The sequence below is a fragment of the Cryptotermes secundus genome, unplaced genomic scaffold (genome assembly GCF_002891405.2).
Source record: "Cryptotermes secundus unplaced genomic scaffold, Csec_1.0 scaffold770, whole genome shotgun sequence".
NCBI classification, from domain to species: Eukaryota; Metazoa; Arthropoda; class Insecta; order Blattodea; family Kalotermitidae; genus Cryptotermes; species Cryptotermes secundus.
In genome coordinates, this window is record NW_019723912.1 from 228447 (window position 1) to 251908 (window position 23462).

The 23462-nt window shown below is 38.7% G+C and overlaps 2 protein-coding genes across 4 annotated transcripts; both read left to right on the top strand.

The window, feature by feature from the left end:
- The first annotated feature begins 11 nt into the window (after window positions 1-11).
- Window positions 12-5931, top strand: LOC111862146 (SUZ domain-containing protein 1). Of its 2 annotated transcripts, none has more exons than XM_023847325.2 (5): window positions 12-168; window positions 549-613; window positions 1122-1305; window positions 1468-1556; window positions 2621-5931. In XM_023847325.2, the coding sequence occupies exons 1-5, from the start codon at window positions 109-111 to the stop codon at window positions 2730-2732; spliced, it is 510 nt and encodes a 169-aa protein (XP_023703093.1). In that variant the 5' UTR covers window positions 12-108; the 3' UTR covers window positions 2733-5931. The 2 variants fall into 2 exon arrangements, with proteins under 2 accessions (XP_023703093.1, XP_023703092.1); XM_023847324.2 differs by lacking the exon at window positions 12-168 and adding an exon at window positions 175-349.
- A 2431-nt stretch (window positions 5932-8362) lies between these two features.
- On the top strand, window positions 8363-22170 carry LOC111862140 (little elongation complex subunit 2). 2 transcript variants are annotated; one of them, XM_023847310.2, is made up of 13 exons: window positions 8363-8419; window positions 10449-10689; window positions 11068-11256; window positions 12002-12133; window positions 13254-13376; window positions 14357-14483; window positions 14963-15115; window positions 15582-15720; window positions 16010-16844; window positions 18625-18769; window positions 19177-19384; window positions 20885-21048; window positions 21611-22170. In XM_023847310.2, the coding sequence occupies exons 1-13, from the start codon at window positions 8394-8396 to the stop codon at window positions 21715-21717; spliced, it is 2589 nt and encodes an 862-aa protein (XP_023703078.1). In that variant the 5' UTR covers window positions 8363-8393; the 3' UTR covers window positions 21718-22170. The 2 variants fall into 2 exon arrangements, with proteins under 2 accessions (XP_023703078.1, XP_023703080.1); XM_023847312.2 differs by having other exon boundaries at window positions 11071-11256.
- Window positions 22171-23462: the final 1292 nt, after the last annotated feature.

Below are 23462 nucleotides of genomic sequence, written 5' to 3' on the forward strand. Positions count from 1 at the left end.
GTCTTATTAAGTAATCTCTTACGCAGAAAAAGCTAATGTTACGTTGTGTGCAATTCAGTAATTCATTAAGTGATGATATATTTCAAGTAGGCCGTGCTTGCCCTCAAAATGGCTGCCTGGGAGGATGTAGATGTTATAGAAAGTTGGGAAGAAATCGAGGATTCGGGGGTTTGTTAACTTATTTTAAAGTTAGCAGTTAATTTCCACAGAACCCCTAACGATTACATTTAATTTAAACTATGTCAGTTTTGTATTTCTTGGGTGTAAATATGGGTAAAGATGAATGTGTGTATGTTGGTCAGTGAATTCAAGTGGTAGACATTTTGCTTCCATGCAGGAAATGTTGGAGGCATGTTTCTATGAAGCACTTTTGGATGGATCATTTCAGTCTTAATTCAGAGTTATCATTTAAGCTGATATATGTGTTGAAGTACAATATACACTAGGTGCTTGTGATAAAATTTTGAGTTTAGTACTGTAGGTTACGTAGAAGGTGAGGAGTTTCCTATTGTGGATGTGAAACAAATTAATCGTCGTGTTTCTCATAGGTCCTCGACAGGAAGCTGTTGCAGTCCGAAACACCCTCTCCAGATGAATCTGAAGTCACGCCGAGGTAGTGTTAAAGATACATTCATAAGTAATGAGTAAGATACGTTGTGCTTTCTAGTATTCACTTTGTGGCCAAGACTTTGACTATATGCTATTATGAAACAAGCTTTATAATATCCGAGGGACCCAGTTTGTTCCCATATTTTTTTTCGTATTTAAAATAAGTAGGAGAGTGCTACACTTCTAAGCCACATTAAATGTTGTGAAAATGCTTTATGCTATGTGATAGTAAGGAAATTATAATGTCTGGTAAAATTATACAGTTGCCTGTNAGTGAAGTTTAGTAACTTAAGAAGGGCATTAAATCTGTACTTTATGGATCATTAGCACTATGTCTTTGTGCGTCATCACACAAGGTGATAAATGTAGCATATAAACCAGTGGTGGAGGCAGCAGTAGTTATTGGTCTCCATTCAACAAGAAACTTCATTAGCTGGTGAAAATATGGAAAATAAATATTTTTGTGTGCAGACATTAGAATGTAGTGATAAGTGACTTATGACTTTCATCAGGGAGGTGACAAACGGTCCAATAGTACTCCAAGGGGAGGACAGTCTCAGGACTCAGTATGTTCCTCCAGAACCAACAGTTAAAATTCTAAAGCGACCTGCTAGGAATAATGTGATTGGTGGTGCGGATGGACCAGTCCTTAATGGAGACTCAAAGCCCCGGCAGCCAATTAAAACTCTCCAACAGGTAAAAGTGTTTTGATGAGCTTGGAGCTGACGTGATGGATGTGTTTCTGTGGGTGAAGTTACAGTATGTGAATATGAAAAGATAATATATGTGAGCCTTGTTGGGTTTTATAAATATAATGACATTTGTCCTTTCTTTTTCCACCCACACCTCCCACACCAGAGAGAGCAAGAATATGCTGAAGCAAGACTGCGAATTCTAGGAGAAGCACGAAGCCCAGAAGAGCAACTACATATAGCAACTAATGATAGGTAAAAACTAATAAAACATTTTTAAATGTGAGAAGGATTTTGCGATTTACTTTTTTCTGTTTGAAAGTGATTTATTTTTGTGGTTTGTGTAATGATGCTTTCAGTATCGAACTATGTAGAATTGGTGTGAATTATTATACAGGTATTGAGCAGTAGATCTGTTTGTCTGCACAGTTTTGTTGCAGTGTTAGTAACTTGCAGGATTTGTTGACGGTGTGTGCACACAGCAGCTTGTAAATTGTCAAGTGTTCATGTTTCTTGCCATTGTCTCCTCAGATGTACTGTATACTTTGAGTAGGCAGTGAGGTGCATGTTCATTGAGGTCTCATGTATGGCATTTTTGTTTCTATCGTATGTGGAAATAGAGTCTTGGTAGCTTTCTAGAAGATGCTTAATGATATAATGATGACGCACCATCAGGGATGTTTCAGACACGTTATCACAGTTTGTTCTATACCATTCTACAAATTCTGCTGCCTGTGGTTAGATTTTCCCTGATGTACTTGTAGGAAACATGCTTATGGCAGGTTTGTTTCTCTATATTAATGGCAAACGATATTGTATTATCTTTTTTGCTTCTTATAGCATCATTTGCTCTTCATATGGGTTGAGAGTGAACCTGAATGTCTGGGCTCCCATAATAGGGGACCTTCAAATAGGCCTCAAAGTACAGAATGGCAGTTTTCTTGGAAATTCTTTGAACACTTGTGATAAAATTTCAGCAATTTGTGAAGACTCTATGCCTAAATGAAACTGCATATGTAGATAAGTGATGTTTTACTGGCCAGCCCAATTTCATTCAGGTCTGCTGAGTAACAGTAGCCTTTGTGTCCAAGGTAAAGAGATTGTGAGTCATACATGAAGGAGTATGAGCATTGTCTGTGCTTGATGTATTCTATTGCCTGGCTGAATCATCTTGTTCCTCATCATCCAGTGTAATTCTGATGCGTTTCCTGGTACCCTTGACCTATCCATTCCTCTTACATGGCCCAACCATTGCAGTTGCTGTTTATTGTTATATAATGGAAATTGTAATTCTTGTTTTGCTTTTATGATCTTTACAGGATTAGCAAAATTCAAACAAAAATGGAAGTTTTAAGAACATCAGAATTGCCTAACATAGTGCGTCTTCCCAAGGGACCAGATGGAACCAGGGGGTTTAGTGCCCGGAGGTAGTGGCAGTGGTATAGCCTTCTGGGCAATGAGGGACTCCTGTGTTACTGATTGGTTGAGCAAGAAGCATGAGGAAACCAGAAGTGAACTGTGTAGTTACTGGTGATTTGAGCCAACTTCATATATTTTGGTTTGTTAACGAGCTTGTATGTAGCCTTGTGAAGAGGTGAATCAAATCGTCCATTTCAACAAAACTGTTGTACGGTGGTGCATACCCGAACAAAGCAACAGGTGGTAGTGCCATATTGGCATTGTTGCTGTGATTACTGTAAGTGTGGCTATACTGATCGACGTTAGGTGTGAATGGATGTTATCATGTAGTGTAGCACTAACATATTGATTGATTTTCTTATTTTGTAACTTTCCTTGCTTACTGGTGTTACCGGATCGTTGTATCGAGCACCAGCATTTCTGATTGTACATATATTTTATATTGTTGGACAAAGGCAGATATTTTTATGCATTACTAACCACACATAGTTATCAGAGGTGAGAGAGAGCTGTATTGTGATACTTGGTGTTCTGTGTACTGCAAAGTCCGTGTGTGTGTGGGTGTATATAAAGAAAAGATGTGCGTGTGCTGCTTGCACACAGGCATACATGCAGACACATGCACAGCGGAGTCTTCATTTAAGGTTCAGTTCCACTGATCCCATGTCATTAAATTCAGTGGTGTTAAATGTACCTTGATCTTCAGTTTGTGTTCAGATCTGGAACCTGAATGGGATGTTCACTGTGTGTACTGTGGGTATATTCAGTAGCCGCAGATGGAGGCCTCTCTTGCCGTAGCAGATAGAGGGAACTGGAGTAGCTGCCAGCCCGTGCCCAGTTGAGTGGAGATGTGACGCTGTCAGATTGGATGCTTTCACTGCAATAAGAATTATTGCATGTTTTCTGAATGGATTTGGGGAAGAGGCAGGGGCGTATATGTCACAAGAGCCAAGTCAGATGGCATTACTGTCTGTTTTTTTACTGGCATTTGTTATGATGCTTCGCAGATGAGCAGAATGTTTTAGAACATGGCATGACAATTAAGGAGAGGAAGGTTGTGATACAAAGAGCAATCTTTCCCGATTAAAAGATTGCATTTTCTTCCAGGATAGGCATAAAATGGTGGAAAGCACTTGAAACAGTTCACAGCTGTTCAGTGTTGTAGTTTAATTCTGAATTTGCAGTTCAGAATATGCACGGCAGCATAACACCAACTTATGTCGTGATCAGTGTGTCTTTAAACCCCACTTTGACAGTCTTATTTGTGTAACTGATAACATTAATTAAATTGGAGTGAATAATTCATTTGCACCTTCTTACTTTTTCTGGTGTTTTTTTTTTAATTTCCTGCTCAGAGTTGCAATGTACACAATTTTAATTTGAATTCAAGATTATTCAGCATGGACCAAAATTAAGTTCCATTAATACATTTTAATGAGGACCACTGGAACTGTATATTCACGAGAAAATGTCTGCGCATCGTATTGGTACTTCATTTAACCATAGAAACTAAATTTTTCTATTGTGCCCCTCCCCAGTTTGAAGTACCTTAATCAGTTGTGCCTGCCACTATTATTCCTGTGCATGTGCACAGTCTAGCTGACTGAATGTTGCATTTTTGCAATACTTTTGCCATTGCTGAAAGTTAAATTAAGGCTAACAGCCCAACAGAAGTAGGGAAATTTAAAATTCAGATAGCCAAGTGATGTTTTGAGAGAGGGAGTTTCTCTGAAGTTTTATTATATGAAAATTAATTGTGGGAACTGTTACATAAGCTGAAGTCAAACAGTGTTGTGCAGTGGGAAGTGGGACGCATCAGTGAACTGTTTTTTTATATAAATGCATGACTCAGGAGGTGAATGAGATGACAGTAGTTGGAACATGGGTACGTAAGTTATCTTGTGCTTCATATGGTAAATGTAAGGCCACATTACCTTGCTTTCCCATACATTCTGTACAAGTGTGAGTTTGTGTATATACTTGTGTGTATGTGTTACATATATATGTATATCATGTTGAGCATTGATCATAAATCTGACCAAAATGGTTAATTTATTGTATGATTGGCGGCGGACAGCATATTTTAGATAATGTTTTCAAGCTCACGGCTTTTCAGCTTTTAAACTATATTGAGGCCATGGAAAGAAGAAACACGGATCAACCCTTTCATGTGTGTGTCCTTCAAGCTGTTACCCCTACAGCGTACTTCTCAGTATTCCCCTGCAGTAATTAATTGTACAGCCGTGTCGTCATCAAACTCTATATAGTGTGAGATTGTAGGATTGATGAATTTGGCCAGTCTCATGACAGAAATGTTGAAAGTGATGATAACATTTGCTAATGACACAGGCTTGGGGGGGGGAGGAAACCTCAAGCAGCATTAAGCCTATCCATCCATGGAACGTGTTTCTGTGGCTTCAGTATAGATGGCTTTACTCCCATTGCAACAGACATGTTTTGTTAATTGTATATAATCATTCTGCAAAGGAGTTTCTGTTGTGATGCCATAAAATTTAACTTTGAGTTTCAGTCAATAGTTTGTGGAAGTTCATTACGTGATTAGGTGAGGTTGTCCATTTTGTCTTTTAACTCTTGACGGACCTGTAATACTAGTAACTACTACTTGGTGGCTAGTAGCTTGAAAGTTCAGGTCCGTTTCATGTGTTTGTATTGCTACTGGATGCTTAATGAACACCAATATTGCCACAGTAACTGAACAATAATATTCTCTTATGTCTAGAATATTTAGCATTGAATCATGTCAATTAATGTAAAGGGAGCAGTATCACAATGATAATGAAAAAATTATAAAGTATATCAGTGTATGAAATTATTTTAGCATAAAACGGTTATATGTTGATTTTATATATTTATCTGTGTGTGTGCATTCTCCAAAATGGTCATTATAGTGTCATGGGTGTGAGAATTTTAAAAAACAAACATGATTTCTTCTGTTGATGTTTGAGTGGTTTGTTTACTTGTATGTATTGTCACTTTGCCCCAACTGATGTACTGTATTAGAAATACAGTGGCATAATTTTATCGTAGACTTCTGCAGAATGTAAGCAGAGTGACTCTTGGCTGCTGAATCAATTGTAGTGATAATAACAAGACCAAGAACACTGATGACAACAGCAGATGCTTTCTTTTTTACTATGGCATGTATGTTGGTAGTAATTAAAGCAGGAATGTACACTCATTTCCAGTGGAAGCCATGTTCACTTTTTTCATTCCTTGAAGTATAGAGACATACAAAATGGAGGCGGTGCAGTTATCTTTCATTAACTAGCGCCAGGTAATTTTTTATCATTTGATCTGCAGTTACATGAAGCATTGCTGTGCTCAGACATTTATCTCTGGAATCTCACTATGAAGGTTTGAGTTCAGTCCCAGGTTAGCTTCTGTGGAATAAAGTGACAGTACTGGAGCAAGTTATTCTGTGAACATATCATGTATCACTGGGAACTGGAACAGCCCTTGTATCTGGGGGTCACAGTACCAATGGAAGTAGTCCCGCCACCGCTGTCATCATTCCACCAATGCTTCACATGTTTGAACAGGGGGTGGTACAGTAGGTCTGTTTGGGACTGTAGTGCCAGGGGGCACAGTCTTGCCCCCCTGCCCTCCCCTTCTACCTCTGAAGCTACATGAACCAGAATGAGCACAGGTAACTGTTGCTGCATATATACAGCTAATATACAGTTAGTATAAAATATAGGTCAGCTGTAAACATGTCTGTTAATTAAGGGTATTATGTTGAACATTTTCCAATTTCTACATCTCAGACAATGGATGATGTCCAATATAATATTCATATAAAGAATTAACCATTGTTGCATACCTTAAAGGGAGTGATTTATTAAAATGTTGCCTTAGTCAAACATTTGAATATTCACTTGGGATTGTGGATATTAAATGTCTTTAAGAGAATTATTTGTGGGATATGACATATGGTCTGGTAGAAGTTTCCTGATGTTTTGAAGGAACACGCTTCCTCCATCTTGAAGTTTGTTAAGAGTTTGCAGTGTGCCTACTATTAGCTAGCTAAAGATGGAGAAGTATGTTCTCAAGCGTTGGTAACTTTCTCCTGTAGCCACCACCGAGAGAACCACAAGTGTTTATGAAAAAGTCTTGTTTGGTATTCATAATCACCATTCTGATAGAATGGTTGGTTGCATTACATGTCATATCATCCAGCTGTCATGGTTTTTCCACATAATATAGTGAAGATTTTGTTCCCAAAAAGTAAGGCGTGAAGTGTATAAAGCCGTCTTATTTCAACATTCTTTTTTTTTTTTTCTTATAAGTCTGTGTGGTTTATTTTTTCCTTCAGTGTCTCAGTAGTACAGTACTGAATGGTAGGATGATTTCATAAATTGGAAAGGATTTGGAAGGACATGATGGTGGCATAATCAGAGTACTGCTGCAGTATTCGTCTGGAGAAACTACAGAAACTTAAATATAATCTGTCTTTTCCAAGATTTGAGTCAGACAATCCTCAGATACAAGAAGCAGAGGAGTGGTAATTTGACCCTATAACAGCTTCCAGGCTGACAACTAGTAAATCTTTGAGCTCCCATTATTTTCAGCTTGTAATCAGATTACAAAAAATGGTATTAAGTTCTTTTGCAGTGTGAAATTTGAAATTCAGATATTAATTTTGCACATTTGAATAAATAAAGTTAAATGGCCCTTAAGGAGGTAAGGGGTTAGGAGGGCTTAAGGGTAAGAATTATGGAAATGTATTCCTTTGGGTTAAAATTGACAGTAACCTGAGTTGGGAAGTTTGTATTGAAAGACCCTGTAGTATAATTAGCCATAATTTATAATTAATGGGCTCTTTAAATACATAATATGAATGCAAGAAGAATGTTCTATTATGGTTTGATTTGCCCCATTCTGTCATACTAGACATATACGTAACACAAGGAATAATTGCCCTGTACATGCTTAACTACATAAATAGGTGACAGCACATACCAGGTTAAAGAGGAAATGAAGCGCTAGCTTGTTAAGGGATGCTATTATTCAAGAGAAGATTATCCAAATGAAGAATTCTGTAATATTGGCTACTGATGAGGAAATGTTTAGAATAATGAAGAAGCACTTTGCTGGGTTGATAATGATTTGGCTTTAGCAGAAGTTTAATGTTGGCTGTTAGACTGACGAAGCTGTGTGTTAGAATGTGTGAGGTTCCCACAGCTGTATTCCTAATAAGTTCGTATGTACCATAACCAGTAACGGTATTGTATTTTGATAATACAGATTGAAGTGTCCTATATCAATGAATGAATGACCCTAACAAGTAGAGTATGGGTATCACGCAGTAGAGGGTGGCACAGTACTAGACAGCAAGGTTTGCTTTTACTGAGTAAGGCAACGACACCGGCCATAGAATTCGAGAATTGCACAAGACATTTATAGATGGCATGCGGGTATGCAAAATATGCACGTCTCACCTACATACAGGTCTGATATACTTTGAACTTGAGTATGTACTATGTTTGTGACCACGAGGTTAATGGGTTCGTTTTGGTGTTGTAATTGTTGAGGTTAGACGTTTGTAATTGTGATGACTGTGATTTGTTAAGAACATGTTGACACCTTCAGAAAGTTAAGCTGCGCAGTATACATTCATAGCATGCTGTAGTAGAATTGAGATTTCGTTGAACAATGGAGCTATTTCTTAAATTGCCATGGTACGTAAACATTTCGTCTAGTTTATAATAATTGATTGACTGATTGATTGATTGATTTCGTCACTGTAGATCATTGTACATGATATAGGACAAGTCAAGTTAATTCTGAATATTAACAATTTAATATATGAGTAAGATTAAAATTACAATAGTTACAATTGTTTACAGTTGATTACAATTTAGAATTAGTTAGATATTCTTATTTATGGAGAATTTGATGGAATGAAGATTGGCAGGGGAAACCGAAGTACTCGGAGGAAACCTGCCCCAGCGCCACTTTGTCCATCACAAATCCCACTTGCCCAGATCGCAGTGGTGGGAAGCCAGCGACTAATCGCTTAAGCTATGGCGTGGCCTTAGAATAATGATATGGATAGCTAGTGTAATGTTCACTGCAGATTGGTGCCCTTCTTGATGGCCTGGTACTCTCGATCTCTCTCTAAGTGGCCTACGTAGACGTCCCTCCATCACATGATGTCCTTTCTCTCACATATCCAACATGGTGTCTTGATTCCTTTAAGCAGAAGAGAACTGCGCAGTATACATTCATAGCATGCTGGTATAAGCTCAACATGTCACGTAGTCTTGAATTATCTGGTTATATTTATGTTAACTAGGGTTTATCCCCAAACAAGAAAAACTCATCTATACTATAAAAACAATGTTCAAGTAGAAATGTTTTCAAAGTCTTTTTAAATTTATATAGCGCTGGTATATCTTTTATATATTGTGGCAAGTGGTTTAAAAGATGAAGTCCAACATTATTGAAGTTGTTCTTACACGTACTCGTCCTACATGGAACTATGAATAAGTTGTCTTTCTTTCTTGTATTGTGTGAGTGTACTGCTGAATTAGTAATGAAAACATTCAAGTTGGATTTCATGTAAACTAATATTTCATATATATACAAACATGGTAGAGGTAATATATGTAACAATTTAAAATATTGTTTGCAGCTGGTGGTTTTTTGTATTTGCATTATAGCTCTAATAGCTCTCTTTTGTATCTTAAAGATCAATTTTGCATTCGCTGAATTGCCCCAGAATATCAATCCATATGATAGCAGGGATTGAAAATACGCATAGTATAAAGCGAGAACTGTCTCTAATCCTGATACTTTTTTGACTATTCGTAAGCCAAAACATATTTTACATAACTTACTTGCTAGTGTTTGAGTATGTGTGGACCACCTTAATTTTTTGTCTAACCACATTCCCAAAAATTTTGTATGTTCTGTATAACTGATGACTTTATCATATAGTTTTATTGATGGGCATTCTGGTTGTCTCTTTTGTGGTTGGTGAAAGGATATTGCTATCGTTTTTTCTTTATTAATAATTAATCTGTTATTTTCAAACCACTCTGTGAGTTTATTTATTGTTGCATTTATTTTCCTTTGGACAACATTAACACTATTTCCTGATATAAAAATACTTATATCATCAGTGAAAATTTGTCTCGAGTCATGGCGGATCGTGAACCCGGAACCCTTTTGAACTGATGTGCGAAGGATTTCATTGAAAATATGATGGTCAGCTAAATTCAAGGGCCTTAATGCACCTCTTTTCACCAGAATATCACTATTGATCTCGACCATTTTAGGTCTTTTCGACCTGTATTTAACAGTGTATGAATTACTGTATATCTCAGGTACCCCTTGGTCAGGTTTCATATATATCTGTTTTGGAACTTCTGCCTAGGCAGATGCTCAAGTATTTCTTTCAGCTCTTTGTGACCTATTGTTTGGATGGTATTATATTTGTCTACCTGTATGGGAAACAGAATCAGAATAAGGTGTAACTACCTCAACCCAATGTAAGTTGACATCTGCTTTTGTTTCAAGTCATTACAACAAGAACAAATATAGGTGATAATGTTGTTGCAGTGTTCCTGTGTTTCAGAGGAACATTCACTGCCTTCACGTTTAGGGTACACAATGTAAAACCCTAAAGGCTTGAATATGAATCTTTACTGCTGTGCAAATCTTAAATATTTTTCAAGTTCAAGTATAGCTGAAATATTCTTTTAGGAACATTCGTGAAACAGAAGACGGAAGTCCATGTTGTTCTGTTGATGATATCAGCTTGAAGAAATACTCCTCAACGTACAGAATATTGCATGGAAACTTACAGCAGATATTCAGTGATGATTCATCTTCAGATTCTGATGATGCTGGCAGTCGAAAAAAAGCAAGAAATGAAGGCAGTGACACTCCACAGCAACAACTGAAAGCTAAAAATGATGGTCAAATATGCAAAAAGCCAAATATGGTAAGTATGTTGTGTTTATGAAGATAGACTTGAAATGATTCTGACGATGGTGTATACTGTTCTTCTTTTGGCTTGTTTTGGACTTCAGCCATCGTCTGGTATGTAAAAGACAAAAGACCACGACGTTTCGGAGACTGGATCTGTCTCCGTCTTCAGGTGGGTAGGGAAGGATCAACCTACTGAGTTGGGCCTGTTAGAAAGAGCTAGTCTCAATCACTGGACTTTTGCCTTTTACATACCAGATGATGGATGAAGTCCAAAACAAGCCAAAAGAACTGTGTTTATGAAGTTAAGGAATATTGAGCCTTCTTTGCCTAGACCCAGGACTCATATGCACTGAGTGAGTGAAGTCTACTTATGGATGTGTAATTGTTTCAGCAGCGGACTGGGTACGGCAAGGGACAATATGTTCCTTGCTACAGTGATGAAACAAAAACTAAATATCCCAAAAAGTCATCACTGAATGCTGAACAACAAGCTGTCTATCTCCAGCTGATGGTTAAATATGCAAGAAAGCATTCACCATTTCCATCTCCGATGGAGCAGAAGGAATTAGAGCAGTATGGAGTATGTACACTTTGTTTCAGTGTTAATCTATTGTAAAGCCACAGAATGTTTGTTGTCATCACTGCAATTGAAATGTGCCTCTCACATGAATGTCACTTTGGAATGCAGTGCATGCTGTTAAAATGGAGGTGTTTGTAATGTTAATATAATAGTTACAGTATATTTAACTGCCTTGCAGACTTGTTTAAATGGCGCTCGGCTTGCCCTTGCAGCTACATGCAAAGGCCAGAAAGTTCCTGCCACCGCATTGTTGTCATCTTCATTCCTTCATGTATACCAGTTGTTGCATTTCATTCTGTGGTTGAAGTAACATACAGAAGAGAAATGACCAAATGAAATTGCAGACTTGAAAATGTCTCAGAGATGTGGTACAGCTACTGACAACCTATCAGAGACAGTGAATATTAATATGGCGATACTATTTCCACTTAGAATTCGGCGAGTATATGTGCTGCTTCATCATTAAGCAGCAAAGTAAAGTGTTGAATGCCTGAATGGCATAAAAATTGTCTCTGTCTTCATGAAACCAAGTGACTGTCAAAAACTCCCTGTTAAGCAAGATACATGCTTCATTCAGGGCACAGGAGTGCTGAACCTTAGAAATGGGATGCACAATGCATCGGAGAGTGTTGCAGTGTGAAGGTCATTCATCAATCTTTTTCTAGTCTATTTTAAGGGCCAGATGTCATGATGCAGTGTGTAGTGACTGCAGTTGGCAATAACATTCATCTGCTGTGTTTTCCAGGTACTGCATGACAAAGTAGTGGCAGAACGTTTTGAGTTCACTCATTTTGTGAAGCAGCAGTGTGCGCTGTCGCAAGACAGGCACTTGCTGATCAATCCAGACGCAAGCAAATTTATTGAAGAAGTATGGCAGGTAAGTGTAAAAAGTAGTCCATACTAGAGAATGCATATTGAAATCAGCTATAAATTCAAAAGTATGATACTTTAATCATTTTTATTATACATAATTCTAGGGTTGTCATTCCCTACTCTGGAAATATGAGTGACACTCAGAATGTAATTATTTATATTGATGAGCAAAGTGTGCAATTCTGTTATGTTGATTTATCTCGCTAATGTTACTCAGTGACAGAGTTGCTATCCCAGAACAATACTGTCTTCCTAAGTAAAGAGATGTTTGAGAGTGTGTAGTTGCAGTTTATTGTACTCATTCATTGCATTTTACACATGCAACCAGTGATGATGTTGCTCATAGCAGTGGTGCATTTCCTAGTTGTCTTGGTAGGCAGACTGAAACTTAACATTATGGTTCTATGGCTTGCGATGGTATGTAGTTTGGTAGATAGGTGCCAACCTTTTGGAGGAAGTTTGTGCCTCCATCTTCAGGGTAGAAAATTACTCTTATATCCAGAAGATTCCTCAGAATTGATATTTATGTACCAAACATTCCAGAAGACCACTGCCATGAGATCCTTGTATCTGTTTTTAAATCTTACATGTGGTCATTAAACAGGTTATCAGGATATAATTGGATTAAAATGGATTTTGTGAGTGGTGGATTGAATCTCGGTGTTCAATTGCCAGAGAGTTATTTCATTATCCCATTACATGAAAAAAATAAAATAAAAAAAATAGCAAATTGTAAATTGCACATATGTTGTTATGTGTTTGAGTTTTATGGGTTAGGTTTAGTAAAGTGTTTCATACAACTGTTAGTTACAGACCTGCACTGTTTGAGCTTGTTTCAAAGGCAAACCATGTGGGTAGTCAAATCAAACTTTTGGAAGCATGTACTAAAGTTTTTATATGCAAAATTAACAAATGCATTGGTTATCTACATTTTTATGTCCTTCCTTCAACATTTCCACTTATGTGGATCACCTAGCAACCTAGCAGTCCTGTCTGTCGATCTGTCTCTTCCCAGAGCTCCTTGCCCTCTGTTTCCATTCATCTCCTTCAGTCCTTTGGTGTGACATCATTTCTAACCTGTAGCTTGTTTTTAGTGTCAGTTTGAATTCACTTGTCTGTTACAGCATCGACTTTCCAAAGTGGCAAGATACCCGGCAGATTATGAGCCTCTGCAACTGCTGCCATTAGTGTACTCTGATACCAGAAGACCTGTGATTATGAAAATGGAAGAAGACTTATTGGAAATTGTGAGACCTGATGCGCTGCTCTTTCCAGTTCTATTTCGCATGGCAGCAGATCAGTCTAAACTTGGTGGTTGCATTGCACTGCAATTTTGTTCTTACTTGAATTGATTTGTATTTGCATATGCTGTGACATTCGAAATGGTCACTGGCTTTAGACTTGCCAGTGCCACGGCCCACTTCATCTAACCTTCCAAGCCTCAGGGTTATCTTCATAATATTTAAAAACTTAATTTCTACCTCACAGAGAACATCATCACCATTACAAATGTCTTAAAGTCAGTGTTGTTTAGAGAAATAATCATTGTGTATTGTGAGAATTGTACAAAACACATAAATTCACTATGTGAACAGAAGATGAACACTAAAATTTATAGTATGCATATTTCTGGTTTTAATACACTGTTAAAAATTACGATTTTGATCTTGAGGTTGGCTAGCCTGACCAAATTTTTCACTGATTTCCTCACTCCATGAAAATCGCAGAAGAGTATTTAAAAATACGCTACAACTGCTGCATTCCATTAGTCAAGGCTATTTAATCTAAATAACTGAAAAGTGTAATTAATGACATCCCCTTACTTAAGGTCTAATGAAACTTCATAACAATTCTAAACAATACGGAAACATCCAAGCGGTTGCTGAACTCTGATTGGATGGTCAGTGGAGTGGGATGTAGTTAATGAGCCGTGATTGGATAAAGGAAGGAGAGGAATGGTAGCCAACTGGTAGCATCCACTTGGTCAGTGGGCCACGATTGCATGAAGACAGCAAGATGCTAACCAGTGGTTAGTGAGGCCTGGGATGTGAACCTACTGTGTACTGTAATTTTAATATTCAGTTTACTTTAATATTCATACATAAATTACTTTACTTTTCCTGTACACTGCATTTTATTTTTCATCTTTCTAGAATACAAAGTGTGCTTGGTGCCCTGTTAAATCCACAGTCAGTCTTGGTAATGATGACTGTGTCTCTGTCTTTAGGGCTCGTTTCCATTTATACACCTGCCAAAGTTTAAGGGTCCAGTACACGTAACTACTGATTATTCAAGCATGAGACACAGTTTCCCACCTGAATCTGTTGCTACAAGAAACACATACAAAGTTCCAGGTAAGATGCAGTAGTGCTTTGAACCTAGATATAGAGATCTGTCTGCAGCGCTTTCCAGTAATTCATGTGTCGCAATGTTCCGCGTGGCACACTAACACATTGTAAGCAGCCTGATTTCATGTCGTTACATTTTATTTTAGATTTGGGCCTGTGTCTCTTTTTATTCTCTTGAGCTTGAATTCAAAATGTAGTACATAGATGAGGTGGAATAAAATGGTGAAACGTGGTCCATGGTGTCAGTACTGCAGGACATGTGAAGCAAGGAGCGAAATATTGGGACCGCGCTTTGAGTTTTGACTGCAGTGGGGTTCCGGTGTGTTTATCTAAATGCTGAGTGCATAGTCATCTCGTACATGAAGTCGTTTGTGGTCATACTTTTATTGTCTGTCATATATTCTCTGTTTCTGCCAAGATCTGGCTGTGCAGTTCAGTTGGTCTGAATGTGAGCGTTAATATTTATATATTCATTATTCTGACAGTCAGTGAAGATGAGAATGCTGAACGTTTTGCTGTAGCCAATGGAGTTCATGTGGTGATATCGTCAAGTGGTTTGAAACATATTACTGATAATCATCCAAATTTTGAAAGAACTTGGGACTTACCAGTAATAGTGAAGGAACATGCGAAATGCGGTAAGATATTTTGATTTGTATTTCAGTGCTTAATACTAATTGATTACTTTTTAAAGATGTATTAGCTCATGAAAGTCCTTAGTGCCATGTTATTATTGGTTGTTATTTCTTGTGTGGACTCTTATGTCCAGTTCTGGTCTGTTAGACCTTCCTGAGTAGTGACAAAGGAGTTAATTCCTGAAGTGGCCTCCATACCACCTAAATTTTAGCGTAACTGTCATGTTAGTAACATTAAAGAAGGCAGGAGTTTGGAATATGTTGTGTGAATGACTTACATTAGATTGTCTACTGCATGTACTGATTTTCTGGACATTTTCTGCAGATGGATGTGACTGATGAAGTTGTATGAGTCTAAACAAAGAGTCCGTACTCACAGGAAACTGAAACGCAAAGGAAAATGAATATTTTTTTATACTACATGTAAAACTTAACTGCTCTTCACATAAGAATTGTTTCTTTCTTGCAGATGATGAAACTGTTAAGGTTGTGTATGTGGACAAAGCTCTTCCTCCACGGTCTTTGACAACAGTTGAAAAGAATCTCTGGTTCCATAAGTTTGGAGTGAAATCCTTGCTGTACCCCAGAAGAGGACCGAAGTGCTTTCAGTAAGTGGCAGTGACATGGTGTTATTAAGCAGACCATGAATGTTGTGTGTGTGTCTGCTATGTACGTTATAACAGACAGTCCTTTACATTACATCATTCGGCAGTTTTTACTGCTCAATTATTTGGTACTGGAACATGAATATGTTTGTCTCTCCTGTTCACAGAATCCTCACATTATGTGCAAAAGTATCTGTAATCATCGCAAAAGCAGCTCAGTGCTGCAGATATTGAGAGTGTGAATACTAAATTTCAGTGCTTTATATACATGTATTGAATGTCATTGTTTCAGACTGCGAAGCAATGGACCAGCCGCCAAGTATTCTAAATTGATCAACAGCAAAGAGGGCTCTGTGTGTAATACAGAAAGACAACTGCTTTGTGATACTGAGGAAACAGCTCAGGCAGACTGCCCCAGAAGTGAAGCAGATGTATCTGCAAATACTTGTAAGGGTAAACACAGCAGCCGTGAGTGCGAGTCAGATGTGTCGACAGATGCTGAAGACAGACTGGTCATTGATTCCGGTGAAAATACAAGCATACCTACTGAAGGTGGTGTGAAGAATGTGCCCCTGAAATCATCTCAAAAGAGTGATGTTGAAAGTATTCGCATAACAAGAAGCAAGGCAAGGTTATTGGCGAAAATGTCATATGTTAATCAAAGTCTTTGCCAGAAAGCAACTCAGTCACACAGAGAATGTGATTTGGATAATACGTTTTTCTGTGAAGACACTCCTAGGACTACAAATAACATTGATTTGGGGAAGTCATTAGAAAATGTAACATCACTGGGTTATTCTGGCACTAAAGAGAACACATCATGTTCAGAAGTTACAAACAAAATGTCTGAGGACATTATTGTGCCTGAAGATCACACTACCACTACAAGTGTAAGGACCCAATATGAACGTTGTGCTGTGGATGCAGATAAGAAAGAAAAGCAGAAAAAGGAAGCAGGTTTGACTGGTTTTACTCCCCCAGGTCCTGGGTTTAATGTTTCATACAAAGTGTGGAAACTGAGTAAGGACGAAGGTCATACAGGCGATTGGAAGGAGGGTTTTCTGAAAGGAGATAACAGTAATCGTGAAATTAAAGTTCTGGTGAGGTGCAAAGTGGATGGTTGTGAGGTAAATATTTAGTACTGATTGGAAATGTGAATTGTTTTTTCCTATCTTTGACATTTCTTGAAAGTCTGACACAAATTACAACCAGGTCTGTGAGTTAGTTGGGCCCATTTAAAAGAGTTGACCTCAATTACTGCTCCAGTGATTGGTCTGACTAGCTCTTTTTAATAAGCCCAGTTAAACAGGAACCTTTCCTCCTTAATACCTTAATGGAAATGTTAGGTTCCCAAGTACTGTGTTCAAGAAACAGAAGACAATGAACAGTTTCTGAATTTTCTGTACTCCTTTTACAGTGTGCAGTGGACATAGCATTGTGTATTAGATATTCCAGTTTATATTTATTACTGGCATGATGCATGCTTCTGTTCGCCACATAGAATGGTGGTAGAACTGTTGCCTTCTGTTTTATCTCCTCTTCTTTCTGTCCACGTGATCTTCGTCTAAAGCATCCTTGAGGGATCATCACACCTTGATTAGGCGGCCTTATAGAAGACTCCTGTGTGTTCACAGGATCTCCGGAATGGCGATTTTCGTTCCCATCATGTGTTGGAAATAGAATCTAATAACTTTCTTTTTACGATGTAATGGTTGACATCACTGCTTGATGGTGATGCACCAACAAAGATGTTTTAGACAAACCATAATACATCTTGGCTGTGGCTGGGTACATTATCATCACATTCACCAGACTCAAATTTGATCCATGGACATGTGGTGGAATAGTTGGTTGAAGCACTGTGCTACAAGCCAGAAGATTGCAGGTTCGAGTCCCGATGAGGTGGATTTTTTTTCACTTTACCTAATCCTTCCGGCCGCGCTGTGGCCCTGGGGGTCACGCAGTCTCTCGCAGAAATGAGTACCAGGAATCTTACTGGAGGGTAAAGGGTGGCCGGCATGTAAGGCTGACAGACTTACTGCCATCTGTGTTCTGATTGTCTAGAGCAAATGTGGGAGCCTCTACATCTGACATTCCTATGGGCCTTCATGGCCTGTTACAGGGATAGCTTTTATTTTAACATTGCAGGGATTGTTCTATACATTTTCATATAATGGACTGCTCTTGACAAAACCCAGACCAGTGAACTTATTCTGACAGGGTATGTCCATCATCCTTACGCATTTCCACTTTACTGTGTAGATCAACCGTCATGGAGCATAGCATCTCCATATACAATTTTCATTTTGTGCATCCTGTTGTGTTATTATATACAGATCTTTATTGTAGGCCGTCATAACACAGCAACATTATGGTCAAGGTTAAAATTACCTTAGCTACATGTTTCGGCTTTTAAAGCCATCATCCGCTCTGTTGGGAATACAAAATTGCAACAACTGACTTGATGATGTGCAATATCACATGAAAAGTTTTTAACCATATTTTCCTTCATAACTTTCGTCTTATAATAAGTTTGTAATTCATTGTATTTTATAATGTAGCAGTTACCAAGTATCCAGCTTTACTGTCACAATGAAATTACAGTTGAATAGTGTGTGAATATAGTAGTCATGTGTTTGCCTGATGATGGCTTTAAAAGCCGAAACATGTAGCTAAGGTAATTTTAACCTTGACCGTTCTGTTGCTGTGTTATGACGGACTCCAATAAACATCTGTATCTGTGTCTCCATTTGTCTTCCCAGAGCCCCTCCCCCTCAGTTTCTTCCCTGCTTCCATGTGACACCTTTCCTGGCCTGTTGCCCGGGTGTTCACAGTCTATTTCTTTGGGAGGGGAGTGGGGTTTATACACACACACACTCATTACACTTTTATCATATGTACTTGCAGATAAAGGACAAGAAAATTCAGAGGTATTGTGTGGTTCCAAAATTGGAATATCAGACTGAGTATGGTGCTCAGTGTCTGACTCGAAGTGAACTAACTCGACAGTGGATCTCGTTATATGTAAGACCTGGAGCTGATTTATATAGAGGTATGTTGCTTTATTTTGCAGTGAGGTGGAACTGGATCATTATTTCTAATGTCTCCTTAAAACTACAGAACATATGAGAACTGAAGGTTTGCTTGTTCACCTGTTCTGACAAAAGAGTCTCATGAAGTCAGAAACTGCTGAGTCCCCTCCGCAGTACTGGCAGCAGCGAGGCAGTAACTCAAGGGTAACAGTGCTTATATTGATGGACTGTAACACTAGATGTGCTGGACCCACGCTCTTGCACCATCACGTTAGTGTTACACAAAGCCAGTGGATTTAAAATGGAAAATCTCTGAGTGTTATTATAGCAGGTGAAGGGGCTAATAGGGGATAGAGGGTCAGTGTTTTATATCTCGTAATTTGGACAGTCACAATCATGGAAATGATTTTTCACATTATGTTGGCAGTACGTGTGAATGCCTGTACTTCGGAAGTCATGATGATTGAACAGCAGTCCCTGCATGAAGTGGCTCAGCAAGCCGGCCACCCTAACAGTACTGCGTTCGGAACTCTTTACAGTCTGCTGCTTGGTTTGGTGGACCTTGAGCCAGGAGCTTATCTTCTTTCTCACACTCCAAAGTTGGGTGCATTTGCTAATCTGCGACAAAGTGTAGGGTAAGAAGACAGTATGTCAATTATTCTGCTGTATCATTTGTTGAGGCGACACGTGGTAGCATAGTTGGTTGAGGCACTGGATTCGATTCCCAGTGAGGTCATTGGATTTTGCAGTTGACCTAATCCTTCCAGGCACAGTATGGCACTGGGGTTGACTCAGCCTAGGTGGTAAAGGGTGGTAAAGGGAGGCCGGCGCATAAGGCTGACAGCTTCACCACCATTTGTGAGCCGATCATCTAGAAAATATGGAAGCCTTGATGTCTCACAACCCTGTGGGCCTCCATGGCCTGTTACAAGGATATCTTTATCTTTCTTTTTTACCATTTCTTGTATCACTTTCGACTAATGTGAAGCCTGGGACATGGCCAACACTGGCAGAAATACATGGGGCACATTATCCATATCATACAAAAACCCCAACATAATGATCCTTGAAGAAAGCTGTCTTCTGGGATTTGGCACCGTGTATATGTGGTGTTAACCGACGTTTCAGAGGAACGTATCGCCTCCATCTTCAGGGTAGAAGGAAACAATATAAGAAATCTGCATGCGAAGAGACTGTGAGAACTGGTAAAAGCAGACTGGTGTTGGACATATACACAGCTATGTGAGAGCAGTGAAGAAAGGACCGGCCTCTGGCCGGTTAAAGATAGCCTGGGCCTAAGGACACCGGGTGTATACAGTATCCCATGCGAGCGCGGGAAGGTCTATATTGGGCAGACAGGCTGCTCCGTGGACATGAGGTTGAAGGAGCATCAGCGGCACATCCAGACAAGTCGGCCGTAGCTGAACACAGCATCGATCTGGGATACCGTATTCAGCTTCAGAATACCTCCATCCTCACCACCAAGACCCGCTATATGGATCGCATTATTAGGGAAGCCATTGAGATTGAACTCTATCCTGAAAATATGAACAGAGAGGGGGGCTTTTGTCTCAGTAAGTCATGGAAGCCTCCCATCTGCTCTCTTAACCCCCCCCCNCCTTCCCCCCTTCCTTCTCTGCTCTCACATAGCTGTGTATATTTCCAACACCAGTCTGCTTTTACCGGTTCTCACGGTCTCTTCGCTTGCGGATTTCTTATATTGTTTCCTTCTACCCTGAAGATGGAGGTGATACGTTCCTCTGAAACGTTCGTTAACACCACATATGCACAGTGCCAAATCCCAGAAGACTGCTTTCTTCATAGTCACTGCCATGAAAGCCTCAAATCTTACATAATGATCCTTATATTATTTAAGGTTCTCACAGCAATGGTTATGAAGAGTTCTGTCTTCTGGGATGTAACACTGTGTCATCTGGTGAGAGTCAACTGATGTTGCTGCAATAGATTATTCACAGCTGAGTGCTGTCTCGGATGCAGACATCTCTTTCTTGGGCATGCAGTTATACTAGCCCAGCCTCTTGATATTTCCGAACCATATTAACCGTTGTTCATTTCTGATACCAGTATTTTTTTACAGTTCACTGGTAATGTTATTTGCTTGCATATTTTTTCAGGCATGGCCGCTTCAAACTCCATGATATGTACAAAATAGATCCAAAGGCAACCTCAGTAATCGAGGGTTCGTTATGGATCCCAATTGATCATAATGTTGTGACTCCATTTCACAGGGCTTGTGACAGGGTGCCAGGAACGTTCCCACCGACTCTCTTCATCAGAGGTACAGCACTACTACTGCTATGTGTTACAAAGTTTGTTATTGGATTTTGCTTTCACAAATAAGATTAATCCTGTACCACCAGTGAGGAACACTGTGGTAGGTTGCCATGATCCAAAATGGCCAATGCTTAGATCCTAGTTTTCTGTGCCTATTCCTGTGGGTAAAGGGCTGCCGGCATGTAAGACTGACAAGCTTACCGCCATATGTGAGCCGACTGTCTAGAAAATGTGGGAGCCTCAACATTTCACAGCCCTGTGGGCCTCCACGGCCTGTTATGGGGATACCTTTACTTTTACTGTATAATATATATATGTGTACAGGTTAGTTTATGACCTTATTGATGTCCCTTCATAGTGTGAGATGATGATAATCACAGTGACTTGAAACGACTCCGTCACAAGGTGTCACATCATCAGGTCTTCAGTTACTTTACTTATGTAGGGCACATGTGCATGATGCGTTGTTATCAACAACAATGATACTATCAGCAGTTTCTGTTAATGCATTCATAGCTGTGTTCTTGTTACTGAACACTGGACCATCATCTTGTTTATATTTTCAGGAAAACCTGTTTCAAAGAAAAAGAAGAAAAAGAGGAAGAAAAACAACAAAAGGAGGAACAGAAGTTGTCAGAATAAGGATACCGCAGGAACAGCTCTGTCTGACTGAAATGTACCTCACTTATGTTTTCCTTCCCAAGCAGTCAGAATATTTGTAATAGATGTGAAATCAGAATATTGCGTGTTTCAGCTTTGTAACATTTAATTTTTGGGTTTCAGTTAAACCCTTCCCCTAATTCTAAATCCCAAATTGCAGTAAGGATAAATGGAGTAAACTGATAATTGGGGATTCTGTGAGCTTAGGTAAGATTGTGTTTCTCTTGATTAAAAGAAAATCAACATAATTCACATGTTCATGACATGACCAACTCAGACATCCTCAGGTTTGTATTTATTTATCATTATATACATTGTTGTCTCTCCTGCTTTTATTAGTTGGTACCTTATTTATATTGATTTTCTCTTATTGATGTTTAGTAGAAGTACGATTTGGTCTTCTGTCAGCTGCTACCTTGATGTAAGTTATTGCTATTTTGCATAATAAAATTATCATACAGAACCAGTTAGAGAAGCAGGTGATTCACACACAGTCACTTCAGCAGAAGGTCAATGCTGAGATGTTGCACATACTTTTCCTGGATCCAGTTCACCTTGGTTACTTTGAAACAAAACTGACTGTTGCTCAGAACGCCATTATGTTGGTTTCTGAATACTGAACAAACACAGAAATCCATCTGATGGATTAAATCAGTTTCAAGAAAACTGACATTTTTCATTTGGGCCCTAGTGTGTACCTTATTTTCTTGATGATGTCACCCTTGCAATTTTACTTAGGGATGTGATCCACATAAATTACTAAAATGTAATCAAAATCGTTAGGGTTGTTTTCAAGAAAATCATCACTTTGTGTGATGATCCATTGAACCATTCAGGAGCTACCAAGGTGCACATTGATACATATACACAGCATTCTAAAACCATTTTCTCAAGAAGGTTGAAAATGTGTAAATCTGTCAAAATCTTGAAATCTCTTTTTTAATCATGGTCGCAGTACCTTCTCATCATATGTACCATGTACCTGTGATAGTAATATAAATGTTGTCAGAGCAAGAACATTCATCTGTCTTCATATGAGCTAAAAGTTTGTGAGACTACATACACATGCTATTTATTCTGCCTTAGGGTCATAGTTGTGTATTGGAAGTATGTTTTACAGAAAATATTTTGCTTGTCTCTTTTACAGTCTATGTCACTTCTCATGATGCATCTCAAAAGTTCTTGTTTAAACCCATAGAATTTAATTTCAATTTTGTGTGAGAGTACTTGTGGAACATGTGTTCTGCAACAGCATTAAATTATGACTGGCAATTAACCATCTTCATGGATGTGGTGCCGTGTAGCCTGGTAGATATTTACTGACCCAATCACATCATTTAAAATGCAAATTATGGTATTGATCAACCGCTAGCATATTACAGGTGGTTTTTGCTTCCTTTTGTCTATCATAATTTTAGGATTAAGGTGAGACTGGGTCCCTTGGCACTGAAGTCACATGTGGCCCTTTTGTACCAACTGAAGTGTTCACAGGAAAAAATGCCTGTGCCAGTTTGTCCATCACAAGCCCCTGGATTGGCCTTGGCCTCTGAGAACCCATTTTAATCGAATACCAGAATATGAAATGAGATCTTCACACATATAGCAATTAAAGAAGACAGCCTTAGCCCCAAAATGTGACCATTTTGGACACAGTGATCATATTCACCTTTTTCATTGTTTAGGTACATACAGCCATATTGTAAAGTGTCACAAAAAAAAAGCAGTTTTCATTCACTCTGTACATAACAGCAGCACTTA